Consider the following 20,949-nt stretch of genomic DNA (forward strand, 5'->3'; position numbering starts at 1 on the left):
CCGCATGTCACCACCTCTCTCCTCTTCCCTCCCCAGGGCCGGCTCACTGGCCACCAAGAAGCCACTTTGGATTCCCTCCAGTTTACGCAGGCCTTGCCCCTCATCTTGTTCTACATTTCAGTTCCCTGTCTACGACCAGCCCTTAGACTGGGGCATCCCTGAGAGCAGGGGCAGGTGTCTCCACCATAGGTTTTCACCCTCCCAAACTCTAAGACCCCTGTACCAGGCTCTGTCTACCTGGGTTGTCAGCTAGATGCCATCATCCATCAGACTGAATGGGGCTGGTAAGGGGCAGGGGGTGGAGGCAGATGCAGTGTATACAAACTGGGAGCTGTTTATTGGTTGATGTGAGAAGCCTATATACAAAGAAGGCACAAGGAGGGGGAGGGAGCTCCCCTGCTACAGTACCATGGAAGGGGGGAATGGAGCCTGCTAACAGGCAGGGGGTAGGAGGGGGTTTCTGGAACCAGCTTCAACTTCCAGAATGGGTCCATGGGGGAGAAGGCAGAGCCAATTGGTGATGAAAGCCAAGGACAGCCAGGAACTCCACTTCTAGGCCCCTAACCCATGGTCAGTGGGGTACAGTGAGGTCTGGCCAATGGGGCAGGGACAGGGTTCCCTCCCTGTCCTACATTCAAACGTCGCTCCCTCTGTGACCTTGTGGGTCTCTCCCGGCCCTTCAGAGGCTAGAATGGTAATGGCGGGTGAGGAGTGTTATTTCCTCTATCCTTCCAACCTCTCCTTGATCCAGGATCAGTCCCCTTCTCTGTTAAGGATTCCACCATGCTCCCAGGGAAGTCCCAGCACAGCGTGTCCAGGCTGTCTAGCGGCTTGTCCATCTTTGTTCCTTCAGGCTGCATTCCCTTGCTAGTGCTTGCCATGGCGGAGGAGAAAGGCTTCACAGCAATCCATTAAAGAAAGCCATCCTGTGGCCCTGCTTGCTAGTTCATTCTGCTCTTGTGCCTGAGTATGCCAGGTCCTGCAAACTGCCCTGTGGGGCAACCTCAGGCAGACCCCACGCGCTCTGGCATGGGACTACAGCTGAGGGCCTAATGGGCTGTTCGCTGTCAGTAGTTTTAATCTCGAGAGCAGAATCCATCCAGTGACTATGGCTCAAGATGGGTCCAGTGTGAATGGGGGAGGTGTCACCACATTGGGGGCCTTTTCCCCCTGGCTCTAGCAGACAGCCTTTGGCTTGGTGTTAGCACAGGCAGAGGCTGGGACACACATGTCCATACACTATCTGTGGTGCACAGGTGGAGTCCACAGGCAGTGGGTCCCACATGTGTCCAGGACACAGGGCTGCAGTGTGCGCGGCATAGCGATGTCCATGACCCAGCCCTCCTGGGGGGAGAAACCCGTGGCCAGACAGCACACGCATGTGCTCAGAGGTGTGTGTGCCTGAGCCTGCTGGTGCCAGCCAAAGGCAGTGGCCCCTGTGGACTGCCGGGGCATAACTTATGATAAATAGAAAAACAGGACACTGGGGGCACAGGGGTGGGATCAGGGAGGACATCAGTAGTATCGGTCCCAAGTATGCCAGCTGGTCACCCAGTGCTTCTTGGTGGGCACGGTCCTTCCCGGAGGTGGGTAGCGCTCCTCCTCCCGGATCCGCACCGCATGGTACTTGGGCATGATCCGGTAATAGCGGGTCCGCTTAAAGAAGTCACACTGGGGTTGGGAGAAAAAGTGGGAGGACATCAGTATCCAGCCCTCAAGCCAGTGGGAAGATGTGCCTAGCCCCCTCCCCCCCTCCTAGAGGTCCTCAAAGCTAGGACCCAAACGCACACCATCTCCCTGCGCTGAAACGGGAAGGAAGAAGTTCCCACCCCACGCCCCAGAGGAAGGAGGAATTGAGGAAGGCGGAGAGGAGTGGGAGAGGCAGATGGAGGCAGAGGGACAGCCACCGAGATTGCTGATGGGATGGCTAGGAAGGGTGGCAGTCTACCCTGACCACAATAAGGGGAGTGGTCAGTTTGCCACCCTGGAGGGGGCTCCCAGGAGGAAAAGCGCTGGTTCTCAGGAGGAAGGGCTCTACTAGTCCCCTGCTTCCCTGGAGGCGGAAGCACTGGGAATTTGCCTTGTGAACTACAGAGATGGGGCCTAGCCTCGGTCTTGATCCTTTTCCAATCTCCATAAAGCACAGGGGCCATGGGGAGGGTTTTAGGGCTCCCTCTTGGGGCCACAAGTCCTTGGGGGGCTCAATGGGGAGGCTGGTGAAAGCAGATACCCTGAGCTCTCCCAGGGCATGAAAGGGAGGCAGAGTGGCCTTTGGGGTGGTGCTGGGGACAGAGTGGGCCCATAAAGGAAGAGGAGCAGATAGGACAGAGTCAGAGGCCCGGGCCAGCTGAGGGGCTCCGGGAAGAGAGTCCGGAGGCCTTGTTACCCAGGTGGGCCGGGGGCAGGGGCTGCCCCCTCAGTAGTCTTCGGTCAGCCTCTCTGTCTCTGATGGCTGGCTCTTCATCTCCGCCTTCTGTCTCTTAGCTTCATACAGGGCACGAGTGCGGGCTCGCTTGAAGAAGCCGCACTGCGGAGGGGAGGAGGTGGGGAGGGGACATCAGGGGAGCTGGGGGGTCCTTGCCAGCAGCACTCATGGACTGGGGCTTAGGGCTGAGGAGCCTGGAGGTATAGGTCCCAGCCCTAGCTGGGTGGTATGGTCAGAAGCCAGAGTTCCTGGGTTCCCTTTTCCAGCTAGCAAGTCCCCCCATTAACCCAGGCAGGAGCATCCCAGTGGGTGAGGTAAGGGTGGGCAGGGGGTAAGACTGGAAGCTGGGGGGACGGTAGGAGGACTAGGGCAAGGGTGGGGGTCAGATGGAAGTGAGGAATGGCATGAAGGGAGAATTATTGAGGGTCTGCTGGCAGGAGGTCCTGGCGCCGGAGTCTGGGGGGAGGGCGGGGGTCCTAACCTTCCATAGCAGCAGGATGATGAGCCCGAGCAGCAGCAGCCCAGCCGTCACGGCCACAAGCACCAGCCACAGTTCGATCTCGGCTGGTATCTCCTCCACCAGCTCAGAGTCTATGTCCACGGAGAACTGGAGGGGGTGAGAAGGCGCTCAGCCCTGTGTTCGCCCCCTTAGGCCCCATGCTCCTCCTTCCTGTCCCAGCTCGGTCCCCGACCCTGCTGTTTGACCTACTGCCAGTAGGGGGCACTCACAGACTATAAAAAGCCCCTGCCTCCCCACTTACAGAAGCAGATCCATCCATGTGGTTTCTCCTAGGTGCAGCCCTGGCTCCAAAGGAGCAGTCTCAGACCTGGGAGGCAGCCTGGAGCTGGGTTTGTGACCTACACTTCAGGGCTTGGGTACCAGCTCCATCCCTGACAAGCTGTGTGACTCTGGACAAGTTATTTCACCTCTCTGAATCTTCATTTCATGTTCTCTGATAAGAGGATCATAAGGCATATAGCTGAGTGGCCAAAAGCAGGGGTTCTGGAGCCAGACTACCTGAGTTCAAGCCTCAGCTGTGCTATTCACTAGCTGTGTGACCTCGGGCAAGTCATTTAACTTCTCTGTTAATCTGTAAAATGGGGCTTGTGATAATAATATCTACCTCATAGGTTGCTGGGGAGTATTAAATATGTTTAATGTAAGTAAACTGCTTTGAGCCATACGTGGTTCACAATAAGAACTCCATAAATATTTACAAAAAAATAAAGAATGCACAGCATATAGTACCATTTTTTCTTCTACAATGCATATATATTAAAATCATACATATATTATAAAATTATATACTATACTATATATATTTTACATGCATAGAAAAATATTTTTCTGATTATATATGATTATTATTTCTTAAAACTTATTTTGATTATTTTTAAAAAATACAGATGAGTAAACAAATGAGACTGCATCAAACTAAAAAGCTTTTGCACAGCGAAGGAAACAATCAACAAAATGAAAAGACAATCTACTGAACAGGAGAAGATACTCACAAATTATACATCTGATAAGGGGTTATATATAAGAAACTCATACAACTTAACACCAAAAAACCAAACAATCCAATTTTAAAAACTGGCGGAGGACCTGAGTAGATAGTCTCCAAAGAGGACATACAGATGGCCAACAAACATATGAAAAGATGCTCAACATCACTAATCATCAGGAAAGGCAAATGAAAACCACAATATCACCTCACACTTGTCAGAATGGCTATAATCAATAAGTCAACAAGTAACAAGTACTGGCAAGGATGTGGAGAAAAGGGAACCCTCATGCACTGGTGGTGGGATTGTAAATTGGTGCAGCCACTATGGAAAACAGTACAGAAGTTCCTCAAAAAATTAAAAATAGAGCCGCCATACAATCCAGCAACTGCACTTCTGGGTATTTATCCAAAGAAAACAAAAACACTAATATGAAAAGATATATGCGCGCCTATGTTCATTGCAGCATTACTAATAATTGCTAAGATATGGAAGCAACCTAGGTGTCTTATCAATAGATGAATGGATAAAGAAGATGTGGTACATGTATACAATGGAATATTATTCAGCCATAAAAAAAAATGAAATCTTGCCATTTGTAACAACATGGATGGACCTAGAAGGTATTGTGATAAGTGAAATAAGTTAGACAAAGAAAGACAAATACTGTATGATTTCACTTATATGCGGATTCTAAAAAAGAAGGAATATATAAAACCAAACAGAAACAGGCCCATAGATATAGCGAACAAGCATATAGCTGCCAAAGGAGAAGGTGGTGGGGAGGGGGAAGAAAAATCAAAATAAATAAATAAATAAATAAATAAATAAATAAATAGAAAAGTTTAGCCCCTCTCAATTTTTTATCATTGCAAATAAAAATGCAGATAATGTAAAGAATATTAAAACTTTCCAGTGATTCCCTGGATATAACTATCTTCAACATTTTGGTAAATCTCTTTCCATAATTTTCAATGTAAATGTTAAACATATATACTTTTTTCTTCCACATAAATGGGATCTACCATGATTCCCCGAAAGTAAAACCTAGCTGGACAATCAGCTCTAATGCATCTTTTGGAGCAAAAATTAATATAAGACCCGGTCTTATTGTGCTATAATATAATCCCAGGTATAATATAATATAATTAATATAATATAATATAACATAATATATATTGTATAATATACTAAATATAATATAATATAATACCGGATCTTATATTAATTTTTGCTCCAAAAGATGCATTAGGGCTGATTGTCCGGCTAGCTCTTATTTTCAGGGAAACACGGTATGTATACTGCACACTCTTCTGCGACCTGCTTCCCTTTTCACTTAATATCATCATCTTTCGATGTCAATTAATAAAGATCAACCTAATATCTCTGATGACTGCATAGTCATTGTAGGAAATGTACCATAATTTATTGAACCAATCTACTGAAAGACACTTAGATTGTTTCCAATTTTATGTCATTATAAACAATGCATTAAAATACCCCCATATATTTATGTTCACATACTTGTCCTATTAGATCCTTAAGATATATTATCATGTGCTGGATCAAAGGAAATGTGCATTCTAAATTTTAATAGATACTGACAAAGTCATTTCCAAAAGAATCCATCAAGGGCGGCCGCATGGCTCAGCTGTTTACAGCGCAAGCTCTCAACAACAAGGTTGCTGGTTCAATTCCCACATGGGATGGTGGGCTGTGCCCCCTTCAACTCAAGATTAAAAACTGCAATTGGACTTGGAACTGAGCTGCACCCTCCAAAACTAGATTGAAGCGCAACGACTTGGAGCTGATGGGCCCTGGAGAAACACACTGTCCCCCAATATTCCCCAATAAAATTTATTTAAAAAAAAAAAGAATCCATCAATTTATACTGCAATCAAAAGCATTGTCTTCCACCTCATCAGCACCAGACAACATTATTATTTTTCATATTTTTAGTCTGATAGGGAAAAAAGTCTTGTTGCTGTTATTTCTATTTCTTTACTATTGAGTTGAGCATTTGTATTTCACCCTATGAACACTGTGTTTCGTGTTAATTATGACTCACACATACAGCATTTTTAACAATTCAAAGGTTTGTGGCAACCTGCAACCAGCAAGTCTATCCTATTTTTCCAACAGGCTCAGATGATGGTTAGCATTTTTTAGCAATAAAGTATTTTCTAAGTAAGGTGTGTATACTGTCTTTTTTAGACATAATGCTATTGCATACTTCGACTACAGTGTAAACAACTTTGATATGCACTGGGAAACCAAAAAATGTGTGTGACTTGCTTTATTGTGATATTCATTTTATTGCAGTGGTCTGGTACGGAAGCTGCAACATCTCTAAAGAATGCCTATATACAGATTTAAAATTACACGTAGTCTAAGTTGTCAGAGCTTTCCTTTGTGACTTCTGGGTTTAATAAACGAACTCCCATAATTAAAGATTATCATTAAATTATTTTCCAAATTTTCTTCTGGTATGTTGGATTTTATTTTATATATTTAAATATTTAATTTAACTCAAATGTATTTTTGTTTATGGTGTGAGAGAGGGGTTTGTCTTTACTTTCCAAACGTGTTTCCCCAACAGGACTTAATAATCTACCTTTCTCCACTGATTAAAAATGCCATCTGTATAAAATAAATTTCTATTCTGTTTCATCAATCTTTCCAGCCCTTCCTCCACTACCTTAATTTATTTTAGGAAAAGTACCACGACATATTTAACTAACCCTCCATTCATCTCCTATATGTGTCTCCTACATATCTCCACTTATATCCTTTTCACAACAAATTATTAGTAATTTTTCATATTTATTCTTCCAGATGTAACTTTTTTTTTCAAGTTTCCACAAAGATGAAACAGCTTCACCAAAATGTTGTGTGGATCAAGTAAGCTCAAGCAGAGGTTCTCAACCCTGGCTGCACATTAGAATCACCTGGGGGACTTTAAAACATATCAATATGGGGGTCCTACCTCCACAGACTCAGATTTCATTGCTCAGGGGTGCAGTCCAGACACCAGAAGTCCTCCGGAGGATTCCAATGTGCTTCCAAGATTGAGAACCACAAAGCTAACGTGTGAAAGTACTCTGAGAGGATGCCACACGCTGCCATGCCTGGCCAGGCACTGCTGTCTCATTAGCACGCTCACTCACCGGCACGGTCTGGTTCTCCATGTTGATGGTGGGGACGCTAGTTCGGAGGAACAGCGTAGCCCAGCTGGCTACCCTGACTCGGTCAAAGTCTCTGTAATCCTGGAGGGGAAATGGGTGGGTCAAAAGAAGCCACTGAAGCCCCTCTGAGCCTCCTCCTGACCCTAAGCATCCCCGCCCCAAGGCACCCCTCCACCACCCAGCATCCTTAAGCAACACCCAAAGGATATGACAGCCAGGCCTCCCCCCACACAAATGTACATCATTCGTTCATTTGTGTATCAGGTCCTGTGCTGGATGCTGGGGACAGCAGAGGCAATGAAGGTCACAGTCTAGGTCAGGTCTGTGGGCTAACTCTGGTCTGCCACCTGCTTTTGTAAGGAAAGTATTTTTGGCACAGCCACACCCATTCAGTTAGGTATAGTATATGACAGCTTTGCACTACAATGGCTGAACTGCATCGTTGCACCAGAAACTGTGTGGCTCACAAAGCTGAAAAGATTTACAATCTAGTCATTTACAGAAAATGTTTAGTCTAGGTGGCATGAGAAGGCCGGCGTGTGAGTAACTGCAACCTAAAGTGGAGTGTGGTAAGTGGCATGTGTGGCTTCTGAGAAGGTTCTGTGGATGCGCAGAGGAAAAGCCATCAGTTGGAAAAGACCTCACTGGTGGTGAAGCATCTGAAGGAGACCCTGAAGGCTGACTAGGAGTTTACATGGAGAGAGAACAGAGGGGGAGCTGGCATTCCAGTGGGGAAGGAGCTGCTGGCAAAGGCATGGAGGTGGGAAAGTCATGGACACATGACAGCACAATGGACGTATGAGAGAAGGTGATTCTGGCTGGAGACAAACATGTCCACACACAAGCATACAAACTAATACTGACACGGCGCACAGTGACAGGTGTACAACCTGTCAGGCATAAAACATGCCGTCACCAACACACACGCACACACACATGCATGAGGCCTTGCTGTGACCTTGGCCTTACCCTCTCCCTGTTGTTTTCCCCACCCATGTGGGTAGCAAGGGAGACCTCCAGAGCCAGGCACTGACCTCGATGAAGGTACTGTTCCACACTCGAGCCTGCACTGTCACGTTGGTGATGACGGGGGCATCAGGAATGGGGCACTCCAACCATACACAGCGGGTGTGGTCACCGCCACAGCTCTGAGGTGGGCAGGGAACATAGGACACAAGTCAGCTTAAGTCTCTAAATTCTTCATGCTTCACCCCTTAGCTTCAACTCCTCCCCCTGGCTAACTCAAAGGGGTCCGACCTCATCCCTTCATTCACGTACACTCTCCCCACCCCCACACTTACATGGTTAAGGCACATTTTTTGGACACTTTGGGAAGTGGATAACACAAAATCTGATCCCTGATCCCCCTCCCAGCTCCTTCCACTGGGACACTACCTCTTACCTCTCCACCCAGCTTGGCTTCAACTTGCTTCCCAGGCCTCTTCCTCTCTCCCTCCAGACCTCTGTCCTGCCCCTCCTCATTCCTCAGCCCTAAGGGCCAAGGCTTTGAGCAGCTGTATCACCCCCAACAGGCTGGACCCCTGGGAATAGAGCCAGTGTCTCTTCGTTTGCTCCCCTGTATTGGCTGCTCCCCAAGGGCAAGGGGCAGTGGGATGCCCTCTGAGGGCAGAAGATGAGTCTGCCCACTCTGCCTGGGAGCTCCTGAGGGGAGAGCTCCTGGTGAGTAGCACCTATCCCCCTTGCTTTGTGCTTCCCCTGGGTGCGTGGGCACAGTCCTGTCCAACCCTGCTCTGGCCACTCACCAGCAGGGTCTCAGACTTGGCTTTTTTGGCAGCAGCCAGAGTGACAGGCGCGGGACCCTGGCCTCCCCCTGGGTCCAGCTGTCGTCGCCTGCGCTGTGGAGCTGGCGGCCTGTCCCCAGGGACCTGAAGAGAGAAGAAGAGATTTGCTGGGAGGAAGGAATGGGAGCAGAGGTGAGGAGAGGAAGAAAGGGCAGGGGGAGGGGCAGGCTTCCTAATGGGTGGGAGGGGAGGGAAGGGAAGACACTGGCCTTTCTGCCTTGCAGCATGTGAATGAATGAGATACAAATGAAAGATCCCTGTGGTGTCCTTACTGATAGAGTGAGATTGAGAGGGTTGACAAGGTCTCCAGGTGGCTGACAGGGCCAGGACCCATTGCCGTGGATGGTGATCTCTGTGGGGTACAGCAGCCACTTGCCATTGATGACTTCATAGGGCCACTCCAGCCCTAGGATCAGAGTCCCCAGGGCTGCCAGTCCTTCTCCCACTGGGCCCACCTGTGAGCACAAAGGGTGTCATGATGACTGTCTCCTGGAAAACCAGCTCCATTTCATCAACCCTCAAATCTTACACCCTGGGAACCCAGACTCAGAAAGAAGTGACCCATCACCCTTCCCAGGAGTTTGCATCCCAGGGTTCCAGAGGTCCTCTTACCTGGAACTCATACTTGAGAGGGCTTCCCACATCCTCCACAGTTTTCATGCCAGACTCGCCCATCACTGTTCCCCCAAAGTAGCTTTGTAGCCGGTGATTCACCCTAGAGGTAAGAAAGATGCTGGAGTCATAGGGGACATGAGGGGCCCTGACAGAAGGGGTGGGCTAACTACAGCTCCTCCAACATCAGGCAGACCTGAAATAAATTCCAGCTCTGCGATAGCTGTGTGGCCTCAGGCAAGTTATTTACTTTCTTTCTTTTTTTTTTTTTAAAGGGGAACGGGACTTTATTGGGGAACAGTATGTACTTCCATGACTTTTTTCCAAGTCAAGTTGTTGTCCTTTCAATCTTAGTTGTGGAGGGCGCAGCTCAGCTCCAGGTCCAGTTGCCGTTGCTAGTTGCAGGGGGCACAGCCCACCATCCCTTGCGGGAGCCGAACTGACAACCTTGTGGTTGAGAGGATGCGCTCCAACCAACTGAGACATCTGGGAGCTCAGCGGCAGCTCAGCTCAAGGTGCCGTGTTAAATCTTAGTTGCAGGCGGCGCTGCCCACCATCCCTTGCAGGACTCAAGGAGTCGAACTGGCAACCTTGTGGTTGAGAGCCCACTGGCTCCATGTGGGAATAGAACCGGCAGCCTTTGGAGTTAGGAGCATGGAGCTCCAACCACCTGAGCCACTGGGCTGGCCCCTATTTACTCTTTCTGAGCCTCAGTTTCCTCGTATGTAGATTCCTCTACTGCTGCCTACTTTGCAGGGGGAATAACAATAACAATAATGACAGTGATTATTATTGTTAAGCGGTGGGATGACCCAAGGGAAGTGGACACCTAAGGATACCAGGCCAAGAGAGGTGTGTCAAAGAAGACACCTTGGGAGACACCTTGGGGACAGGAAGGCCCTAACTCAAGCAACAGCAGGCTGGGGGTGGGGGGTACACACATGCTGAGCGAGGCCTGGAGCGTGTAGTCCACCAGCAGAGTCAGGGTCACGGGCCACAGGTTGTCCTGGTGACTTGACCTGGGAAGGCAATGCAGGGAGTAGGTGAGAAAGTGTGTCAGCTGAGGCTAGGGATGGGGGAGTCCCCAGGACACCTTAACCCTGACACAGACTGGCTTTGCAAGATCACTCACGTGGAGAGCTGCAGCTGAGCCTGGAGTTCCTTTGTGTGTAAGGTCACTCCGTTGACCTCAAACGCAATGAGCAGCTCCATCTGCCATGAGGGCCAGGGAGGCAGAGAGGGGCATTTAGAGCCAGGCAGGGGTGAAGTCATGGTGGGGAGAAGGGCTGGATACTATGCTAGAGAGTTGGTTCTCTGGCCTCCTTTTCTCCCCATTCTGGGCAAGGGGTCTCCACATCTCTGCTCTTTCATCTTCCCAGCCTCATCTTTTCTTCCCCTTTCTCCTTTCTGTCAATGACATCTCTGTTACTTTTGAACTACATTACCTTAAGCAAGTTACTGAAACTTTCTAAGCCTGTGTTTCCTTTATGTAAAACAGCATCTACCACCTCAGAAGGTTGTGAGAATTACATCATATAAAAGAAGCAAAGTGTTGGGCTTGGGGCCTGGCACAGAGTAGGTGCTCAGTAAAACTGGTTTCCTCACCTACAGCTGCTCTGACTTTGTGCCTAGCTCCATAGTGGCCCCATTTTTCTCAGTCTCTGGATCTCTCCCCACCCTTTATTTCCTCCTCCCCCACTCTGGCTCTTTCCTTCATGGAAGGCGGGGAAGCAGGCAGGCAGAAGCAAGAAGAATCAGGAGCTCATCCGAGGAGCAGCCTGGGAGGGTGTGCGCAGCACTTACTCTCTGGTTCCGTTTGAAGGGGTTCCCCAGCTCACAAAAGATGGTCTCGTTGCCCTGGCAGGCCCCAGGCTGAGGAAAGAAGACAATTAAGTCTAGGTGGTCAGAGTAGGGCTTGTCCCACCCCTTCCCCTGTGGCACTGTGTCTGAAGCCCTAGAGGCTTGAGAACTGGGTTCCCCTAGCAACAGATGCCGTAGGCACCTGAGGAGAGAGGACATATGACAAATTACCACACAGGTAAGTGACATGCATGTAAGGATGCAAATACGTGGTGGGCACTCACAGGGCGCACTGAAGACAGCAGCAGGCCCTGAGTCACAGTCAGGTTAAGCAGTGCCTCATGGGCGTCTTCCCCAGCCCGCTCTCTGCTCGGGAGGTTGGTCACGTTGATGCTCAGGAGCAATTTCCGGACATCTCTGCTGTACTGGAGCCTGAGGAAGGAACCCAGGACTCAACCCAAAGGCCCGCCCCGGGCCCGCCCCAGATCAATTAGGCCCCACCCATTCTCGGTACAGCCAGGCCCGCCCTCTACTCTCACCGGGAGAAGAAAGCCCCTTTTCTAGCGAGTGAAGGTCAGCTTCACACAGCCTACTTGGCCGACTGAAGTCCAACCTCTCAGACTCGCCTTTTCCTGAGGCCCCGCCCCTGGCCAGTGAGGCCCCACTCCTCAGATCTTACCCGGTCTCTGATCTCCCTGACCAATAAGCCCCGCCCCTCAATTCCCGTTTGCCAATGAAGGCCTCCCCACCCTTGGCCAATCGGCGTGGCCCAGGGCTCACCTGTTCAAACGTTTTCCCTGCTCCGATACAAAGGCCGCCTGCATCTGCAAGTTGCTGTCACACTTGTTGTCCTGCCCGCACTCCTTCTGGAACTGGATCTGGGGGTGGCCTGAGACGTGAGGGTCCAACCACCCACAGCACCCTCTCATCCCACAGCCCTCGCGGCCCCGCCCTTCCGGCCCCGGCCCCACCTACCTCAGTGTAGTTTTCCAGAGCCTGCGCCTGGTTGAGGACCGGGTAGGCGTCCAGAGACCGCAGCCCCAGACGGGGGCGATCGGGCATTCGCAAAGGTAAAGAGTAATTCATGGAGATTATGATGGGACGGAGTTTGTCACGAACGTTGTCCTGTGAAGGAGAGAGAGCTGAGCCCAGCTCTGTACTGCTCTCCCTACCGAACTGAATCCTCACACCACCCTAAGCCCCCAGGGCGGAGCTTAGGCTTCCTCCACCCTGAAAACCCCCCAGTAAGGCTGAACCTCCTCTGGTCCAATCACCAAATTGACCCCCTTCCTACCACCTTGATCCACAATTAAGGAAGGGAGCCTCCCTTCACCCTCAGAATCCCCAGGTTGAACTCTCCCTTTCCACCCTGATGTCCCAGAGAGCGGCTGAGCTTGCCCCCCACTCACTGGACCCCTTTCCCCAGAGCTAAGCTGAGCCAAGTCTCACACCCCTCACTCTTCTCAGGGGTGAGGAGCCCTTTGGTTCCATCCCCACACCCAAGAATCTGTCTCCTCTACCATGTGCAGGGTGCGTGCACTGTATACCCTGAAGACCTATGGCCTTCCAGGCACACCTCCCCCACCTCTGTCTCTGGAGAGACCCCAGTCCCTCACCCCTCACCTGGGGGGGTGCTGACTATTTCCTTGAGGTATATGGAGCCCATGCCCCTTTCCTGGACCCTCCCTCACCATCAGGAGCAGCTCCATCGTCTGGCAGTGCGTCTCTGGCATGGAGAAGTAGCCATGGAAGACAGCTGACTGGCTCTGCGCAAAGCGAAGCCGGGGAGGGCGGCGATCCCGGTCGGCCTCAAGCGTATAGGCTAGGGCTGCAGGTGGAGGATGGGGCAATCAGCAGGTGACCAGGTGAGCATGGCCACCCTCACCCTGTGCCCCAGCACTCACTGATGTTTCGCCTGTAGTTGGGGTTCCCAGCACTCTGGTTGTAAGCAAAGCACAGCTCCACCTGCACACTGTTGCGGGGGTGGGGTGGGGGGATGTACAGGAGGGCTTGGTCACAGTGGGACCCAGATATCCAGGCCCTAGCTCTCACCCCCTTTACTTGGCAAGGGGAGGACCCTTCAGGGGAAAGGCAAGGGCAAAACTGGGGAGTCCACAGAACTGGTCTCGGGTGTCCCTGGCTCCTTCCATCCCTATTCCCATTAGAGCCATAGAAAACAGGGATAGAGGTCACCAATGGGGAAACAAGTCATTAGTCAGTGTGGCCCAGCTGGTCTTGTGCAGGATCCCCAGTATAGGTCTTTTTCCACCACCCAACCCCATGTTTCCCTGCTCTGTTTCCCGCTGCCTCTCATCCAATGTCCTCACTCACACAAAGACCTTGGAGCCATCACTCTCATGGTCACCATCTTGGCACTAACATATTTTGAACATTTAGGGTATACAGAGTTCCATGCTAAGGGCTTTTTGTACATTAGCTTATTTGATTATCACAACCCTATGAATTGGTTAGTATCATTAACTTTGTTTTATAGGCAAGGAATGAGACTCAGAGAGATTAATAATGTGCTCAAGTTGGCTTTCTTCTTCCCCACATCCATCCACCCAAGTGTCTCCCTCATCCTCTGGGATTTCACTCCCCAGAGCCTGCGCTCACCACTGCAGTGGGCATAGCTGGGATTTGAAGCAGGCCGTCCAGAGCTTCCACTCCTAACCACCATGCATTGCTGCCCCTGCCCCCAATTCATCCATTACCTTCTACAAGGGATTTTGCTTTTTAATGAGGCTGGGTAGGGAGGGCAATGCTTACCCCAAGAATCAACCCTCTAATAATGGTGGGATATCAGGAGTTGCCAGGGGAGGGGTTTGGGAGCCAGGACCCCTCCTGGCCTGCCCATACATAAGGAGGAATGGGTGGGCAGAGTGGGGGTGGAGAGTCTCACCAAGAGGTGTCTGTGCAGAGCGTGGGGTCCAGCACAGATGGTCTGGCCACCAAGGTCCGATGAAGGATATTGATGACAGGCCGGGCCCTGCATAGAAAACACAGACATCTGTGCCTCCTGCTGCCCCAGGCCAGGCCAGGCCAGAGCTCAGCCTCATCTGGACCTGGTGCTGAGGGTGGACAGAGACAGGGCTCCACACAGACGGGGTGGGAGGAAAGAATGGCCCCTGCCCACTGCTGGTTGCCTGGGCTCACCGCAGAAGCACGATGCGGTCTGAGAGGCTCCCGACTAGCAGGTCTGGGTAGAAGTTCTCATCCACATCCATCTGCCCACTTAGGGAGTAGCCGAAGGTGGCCAAGCCAGGTAGTCCCAGTTTCTCTCCGTGGATTACCTGGGGACAAGGGGAGCAGTGGGGACAGGCTCTGGGGTAGGCTCTGGGGAGTGGGGCCCAGGAACAATAGGGAAGAGGTGGGTAAGCAAAAGGAGGGTAGGCCCCCTCAGTCCCTGCCCGTCCATACCTGCTGGGGCTGTCGGAGGAGCCCCCCGGAGCTGCTGTGGTAGATGTACACTGTGCCCAAGCCCTCGAATGGAGCTCCCACAGCAATGTCTGGGAAAGAGAGGTACAACGGCGTCACCCCCCCAGAGACTATGGGCCCCATGTCTCCTCGACCCTGTGCTCCAGCCACACAGCCCAGCATGGCCTTGACCTCACCCTGCCAGACAGTACTCAGACCATCAAGGAACAAAGCTCTGCAGCTTGGGAGTAAAACTGGGACCATCGTGCACTCAGTTGTCTACTTTTATATGTGGGAAAGTAGGTCCAAGGGAGGGAAGTGACTTATCCAAAGTCACAAAGCAAGTTAATGTCTCAAGCCGGCCTACATTCCAGATTCCTGACCACTGGCTGGTGTTTATTTTCCCTTATTACAGTGCCTTCCATCTCCCCTACCAACCTTCCCTCCAGACACTTGTTTCTCCTAATGTCATCTACCAGCAGGGTCACAAAAGTAGGTAATTATCAAGTACTCATCTTGTTTAATCCTCACAAGAGTGCTGGCGGTAGATACTATTGTCCCCACTTTACAGACGCAGAAAACCCAGTCCCACAGCTAGTGAGTAGAGAACAGGATATTAGAGCCCATGTCTATCTAACACGGACGGGCTGGGATTTTAATCACAACACTATAGTGCACTTTACTTGTAAATATCCAGGCTTTTTACATTCTTACCATTATTTCCACTAATAAATCTAAAATGTTTTAGCTTCTTAAACTTGACTGACCTCCTACTTTGCTGCTTTTGATCTGATAAGGCCTAAGTAACCCAAATGCCACGCTTGTTAGAAAAGTATGTAGAGGAAGAATAAGTAGGTCCTGAGTGGAAACCGGATGCCTCCTCTATCAGTAAGTGCTTGGGTTTGTTCACTGAACTTTCTGGCACCTCTTTTGGCTCTTTAGGGGCTCCTTTTGGTTTTTAGCTATGTTCTAGGAAATTGAGGATGCCAGAGAAGTGACTTCCAGATAAACCAGGTGCTCCCATGGCAAGCAGGCTCAACCCCTTGATCTGTCCCTCTCCGTGACACCCCAGGTCTGATTGGTCCCTAAGTGCTTCAGCATTCTGGTGACATCCTCTATACTGGGGGTCCCACCTTGTCCCAGCTCCTGGCCCACCTGATACACTACATTCTTGATCTTAACACCCCAGCCTTGTTTCCCCCCTCCACCCCACATCTCCTTCCAGAACCATCTTTCAAGGCATCAAAGTGCTGTGCTATCATATCCCATCCTGCCCCCAAACCTTCTCTGGACATCCCATGCCATTACCCAAATATAAAGCCCCAGTTCCTCTGCCTGGCTTTCAAGGCATCCACCTCACCCCACACTACCTCTCCAGCCTCGTCTCTGACATGAACACCCATACCCGCTAAATGTGGGCACAGCAGGTGAGCACCCACACTCACGCTGCATCCCTTCTGCTCCCCTCCACTGTGCACTCAGCCCAGCCTTCGATGCCCAGTGGTACAACTGCTCCTCGCCTCTGCTGGCGTCCTCCGCACATACTCTCTCTAGTACTGCTGTGAGCTCCCCAGGCCTGGACCCCATCCCATCTCTTCTTCGGGCCCTGTCAAGCCTGGTATGCAGCTGGCAGTCAGTCAGTGGGGGTGCTGGGGTGGGAATGCTGGCTCATACCTTGGAATCCATCTTGATTGATGTCACCAATGCTGGCCACGGAGAAGCCAAAGGCAGAGCGACTGGGGCCGTGGAGAAGGAGGGAGGGGTGAGCAGGGAAGGAGGTGCCTGCCTGGTTCATGAAAACATAGATGGCACCCCCTACCTCTTCCTTCCGCTCAAAGTAGTAGGGAGCACCCACCAGGAGGTCCTGCCACCTGCACAGGAAGGAAGGAGGGGGAAATGGGAGTGTGAGGTTAGCTCCCAATACGCAGCATAACTCTTGTTTAAAAGGCACAATTGTACCAGGGCACATGGTTGTACAAAACGGCACCTCTGGCCATAGGTTGTAGGAAAGACATGGAAATGCCAACATGACCCATCTAATAGAAAACACATGTGGAGAAACCATGCACAGAGCACACCCACACAGCCCACATCCACTAGAGCAGGGGTCTCCAAACTTTTTTCAACGTTTTTCACCAAGGGCCATATGCGGTAAAATACACAAACAGCCAGGCCACTCACTCGAGGTGAAGTACATATTGCCTCACCTGGTTTATTGAAGTAAACTAAATATATTTTTGGAATTTACTGAGGGCCAATTAACAATGGATCATGGGCTGCAGTTGGCCCACGGGCTGCAGTTTGGACACTCTTGCACTAGAGCCATACAAATGACAGGCATAGACAAGGAGCTGCAGGTGTCATGCAATTAATATGTAAATACTATAAATCCAATAAAGTCTGATTGCAAATCAACAGGCAGAATTGACTTGCAAATCCCTGCAAACAGCATGCAAATAAATGCACAATGGCAAGCCTTCATTTCTCCAAGTTGGCAAGCCAGCCCCCCTCATTGTTTTCTCGGGCCCCAAACAATGACCCTGGATTCTCACCCATCATTGTTCAGGTCTGCCAGGGCAATGGCGCTGCCAAAATAGGCGCCCACCTGCGTGCCCTCCAGCACCTGCCTCCTCCGCAGGTCTCCGCCTCCCTCCTGGCTCAGCAAGAAGACAGCACCCATATGTCGGTGCCGCGGGGCACCCGTCACAATGGTGATGTCCTTGGGGTGCAAGACAGCGCTGCCCACTTGCATTGTGTACCCTGGAATGGGGGTAAGGTGGTCAATGAAGGTCCCAGTAAACTTTGTCACCTTCTATTTTGGACCCACCCCTGAGACACCTCCCCATTACCTTCTATTGCTCTATTCTAAGTTTAAGCATGAAAGTGGACCCTGGACGCCCAGCCCCCAGTATTGCCTGCACACTGGACTGTGAGCTCCATGAGGGTGGGTGGGGACTTTGCATCTTGAGTACATACAGGTGGTGCTCAATAAGTGCTAGTTGACTAAATGCCACTAGTCACACCTGCACCCTGGCCTCGCTCTTCCATCTGAAGGCGAGAGGGCCAGCATGCCAAGCATTGAGCACCCCCCCCCGCCGCCCCTTTCAGCCATTGGACCGCCACAACTGGACTCACCAATATAGAGGTTTCCTTGGTCCTCCGCGTCCTTGTAACTGTATTCAGCTAAATCCCAGTCCTTCCGCTGAATCATGTAGCTATTTCCTTCACAAGGATTTGGGGAGGGGGAGTATAAGTCACCATTCCTTTCTTCTACTATGTCCAGGCCCTCTCCCAAGGGAAGGATAATAACCTTTTTTAATATTTGTGAGCACATTGCCATGTGCAAATCACTTCCCCTTTAACAATTTTGCGAGGTAGAATGATGACCCCCATTCTGCAGATGAGAAAAGTGAGGCTCAGGATGGGGCGCTCACTAGTTGTAGAGATATGGCTGGAATCTGGTCATCCAGGCACCTGGATACTAGATGACATTTCCCCCACTCTAGACACTGAGGCCAGACCCCACGCAATTATCTCCTCCAGGTCCTGCCCCCAAAATTGGGCTGCCTCTCTGGGCCCTGCTTCCTGGGGCTGCTGCTGGAGAGGACCTGCGGCCCTGCCCAGGTTCTAAAGGACCAGGAGTTGGGAGGCAGGACACAGGAGCAAGCAGAGGACTCAGCCTCAGGTGAGCCCGGAGCTGTGCAGGATAAGATGCTGGGCTCCCTCTGCCTGTTGATTCTGCAACAGTTGGATGCAGTAAGGAGAGAGGGGTCGCTGTTGCTACAGGCTGTGTAGTGGAGAGGCAGACATGGAAGGAGTGTGGGCTGTCAAGTGGTGTGTGGCATGGGCGTTCCAAGCATGGGTCTTGATACAATGGAATACTCTGCAGAACCCAAAAGACTGGCCTGCATGTACTGACATGAGCAAATGCCCAGTTTACTTGTAAGTGAAAAGAGAAAGTAGCAGAACAGAGTGTTTAGTGATTCTGTGTGTGTGTGTGTGTTAAAAATACCTATAAATTCTAAAATAAGTCTGGATGAACCATAAGCTACTGGGTAGTATACCCTGGGAAATAGGCTGAGGGAGAAGGGTGGGAGAGGAAGGGTATTTTCACTCTTTATTTTACCAAATCCTACTGTAACACTTAGTAGTCAGACCGGGAGCATGTCTTACTCTTTAAATACGTTTTTAAATGGTTAAACTGGAGTCAGATGGACCTGCGTTCTAATTCAAGTTTCATAACTTGCTGTTAGTTTGGGCAATTTACTTCACTTCTCTGAGTTTAGTTTTCTGTAAAATGGGTACATAGAGTATTTTAAGATTAATTAAGGTAACAGGTGTAAAGGCTCTGGCACATGGTAAGTGCTTTAAAATAGTAGAGGTTGTGGTGGCTGCTAATATTAGCAAAGGGGTCCTGTCTCTTCTGCCTTCCAGTGTGGAGGGTCTGGCTGGCTGTCCCAGTGGCTAACTAGGGTGGGTGGTCTCTGCTCCTCCTCTTCCCCCATGGTTCCCACCTTTCCAGTTGTAGGCACCGGGAGCGCCAAAGTACACAGTGTTCTGGGTGAAACCACCGCTGGTGCCCAGCTGACACATGCCCGTCTCCAGGTAGTCAGTGTTGCTGTTGCACATTTCATTGTGGTAGGTCTGCCACTCATCATGGCGGTCCAGCTCTAGGTCATTGCCCCGCACGTAGCACTTGCCCACCATACGCCGCTGGTCCTCCGACCCCGACCACAGCACCTGGGTGTAGCGGTGGGCACAGACCTGGGGACCCCACCCCAACACACAGCCTGAGTCCGCAGCAGAAACCCAGGAGTCGCTGTCTGCGTGACCCTGTGCACCTCTGGCTTTGTGGGAGAGGAGCTGAAAGGGGCCTCCTGGCTTTTCTTTCTTCCCACAGTGATGCCTGAACCTTCATCTCCTTTCCAGAATTCAGAAAGCTGTTCTGAAAGTTGGGAACACTTTTTGGAAGGCCAGAAGCTACTGGATTTGAGAGTGGCTCAGAGAGCTTGGCAAAATGAAGAAGGAAAAGAAGGAGGGAATGTGGGGTTCTGGCTCTTGGGCCTAAAAGAGCTGGATACCGAGAAGATGAAGGAACTTCCTTCTCTGCTGACCCCAGATGACCTTGCCCTCTTAACGAAAGGACCACTATTAATATACAACAATAATAATAGGAGCAGCTAACACTTACTGAGTGCCTACTATATGCCAGACACAATTCTAAGCTCTTCACATATTAACTCTGTTAAGCCTCCTAAGAACCCTATGGAGTAGGGACAGCTACCTTCCCCATTTTAGATAGGGAAACTGAGGTACAGGGAATAAGTCTCTGCCTAAGATCTCACATCTAGAGAGGCAGAGACTGTTCAATCTCAGGCTGTCCCATTCTGAAGTCCGAGCTGTGAAGCACGAGCCTGTGCCGCCTCTCGCAGCATTTCTCCCGGCACACTGGAAGTGCTCCATAAACAGTTATTGGGCAAATCACTCAAAGTAGGGTATTTGTACTACAGCCAGGGGCCAGGCAAAATCCAGAACCAGGACTACTTCTTGTTGACTTGCCTTTTGTGTCCCTTCCGGGTGTGAGCTTCACTTAGAAGACGCCAAGCCTGACCTGAGTCAAGTTCCTAGTGTTGGCACAGTGCCTGGCACACAGTAGGTGCTCACTAAAAACTTGCTGAGTGAACAGATGGGTGAGCAGACAATGCTGAAGGACCCAGGATCTAGAACCACTTTAAATGGGTCCTAGACCCACACCATCCATAACAGGGGTCTAGAAAAGGTATTTCAGTGATCTGATGCAAACTCGGAGCTTAAAATAGTGTTCAAAGTGACAAATCACAACAGTGCTGGTTATGGGGGTAACGATTGGAAGGGGCACACTTTCTGGAGTGATGTAAATGTTATTTCTTTAATGAATGTTGGTTACACAGGTGTATAATTGATCAAAACTCATTGAAACATTTTGGTGTATATAAACTTTACATCAATTAAAAAAAATTTTTTTTTAAATTGTCTATCTGGGACTCAGAAATTGAGACCCCAGAGGCTGGCACTGAAGAATGTGGGCAGGAGGTGACAACTGACAGCAGGAAGTGGCCCCAAATCCTATCCGGGTGAGCTGGAATCAGCAGGGCTATCCCTCTTGTGCCAGCCAGCCTTCCAGGAAGGAGCAAGACCAGGCCGCAGGACCCTGAGGCCCTGT

The 20,949-nt window shown here is 50.5% G+C and overlaps 1 protein-coding gene across 3 annotated transcripts in view; it reads right to left on the bottom strand.

Moving 5' to 3' along the window:
* Nucleotides 1–318: 318 nt before the first annotated feature.
* ITGA3 (integrin subunit alpha 3) overlaps nucleotides 319–20,949 on the bottom strand; it is a 29,373-nt gene continuing 8,742 nt past the window's right edge. For 2 of the 3 annotated variants that reach the window (XM_019740657.3, XM_088802210.1), the window contains 22 exons: nucleotides 19,262–19,511; nucleotides 17,883–17,969; nucleotides 17,300–17,507; nucleotides 16,422–16,618; nucleotides 14,751–14,839; nucleotides 14,487–14,623; nucleotides 14,233–14,319; nucleotides 13,235–13,302; nucleotides 13,022–13,158; nucleotides 12,306–12,455; nucleotides 12,111–12,208; nucleotides 11,615–11,762; nucleotides 11,334–11,402; nucleotides 10,663–10,742; nucleotides 10,472–10,549; nucleotides 9,531–9,633; nucleotides 9,191–9,373; nucleotides 8,880–9,002; nucleotides 8,151–8,264; nucleotides 7,099–7,197; nucleotides 2,907–3,032; nucleotides 1,380–1,671 (listed from right to left, as the gene is read on the bottom strand). In XM_019740657.3, the coding sequence (XP_019596216.2) occupies nucleotides 1,516–1,671; nucleotides 2,907–3,032; nucleotides 7,099–7,197; nucleotides 8,151–8,264; nucleotides 8,880–9,002; nucleotides 9,191–9,373; nucleotides 9,531–9,633; nucleotides 10,472–10,549; nucleotides 10,663–10,742; nucleotides 11,334–11,402; nucleotides 11,615–11,762; nucleotides 12,111–12,208; nucleotides 12,306–12,455; nucleotides 13,022–13,158; nucleotides 13,235–13,302; nucleotides 14,233–14,319; nucleotides 14,487–14,623; nucleotides 14,751–14,839; nucleotides 16,422–16,618; nucleotides 17,300–17,507; nucleotides 17,883–17,969; nucleotides 19,262–19,511 (2,787 nt within the window). In that variant the 3' untranslated portion in view covers nucleotides 1,380–1,515. Of the gene's footprint in view, nucleotides 1,672–2,386; nucleotides 2,528–2,906; nucleotides 3,033–7,098; nucleotides 7,198–8,150; nucleotides 8,265–8,879; nucleotides 9,003–9,190; nucleotides 9,374–9,530; nucleotides 9,634–10,471; nucleotides 10,550–10,662; nucleotides 10,743–11,333; nucleotides 11,403–11,614; nucleotides 11,763–12,110; nucleotides 12,209–12,305; nucleotides 12,456–13,021; nucleotides 13,159–13,234; nucleotides 13,303–14,232; nucleotides 14,320–14,486; nucleotides 14,624–14,750; nucleotides 14,840–16,421; nucleotides 16,619–17,299; nucleotides 17,508–17,882; nucleotides 17,970–19,261; nucleotides 19,512–20,949 lie in introns of all 3 variants that reach the window. The other variant, XM_019740658.3, reaches the window with a different exon arrangement.

Source organism: Rhinolophus sinicus, chromosome 12 (assembly GCF_057876585.1).
Source record: "Rhinolophus sinicus isolate RSI-liver-muscle chromosome 12, RSI-T2T, whole genome shotgun sequence".
Classification (NCBI taxonomy): Eukaryota; Metazoa; Chordata; class Mammalia; order Chiroptera; family Rhinolophidae; genus Rhinolophus; species Rhinolophus sinicus.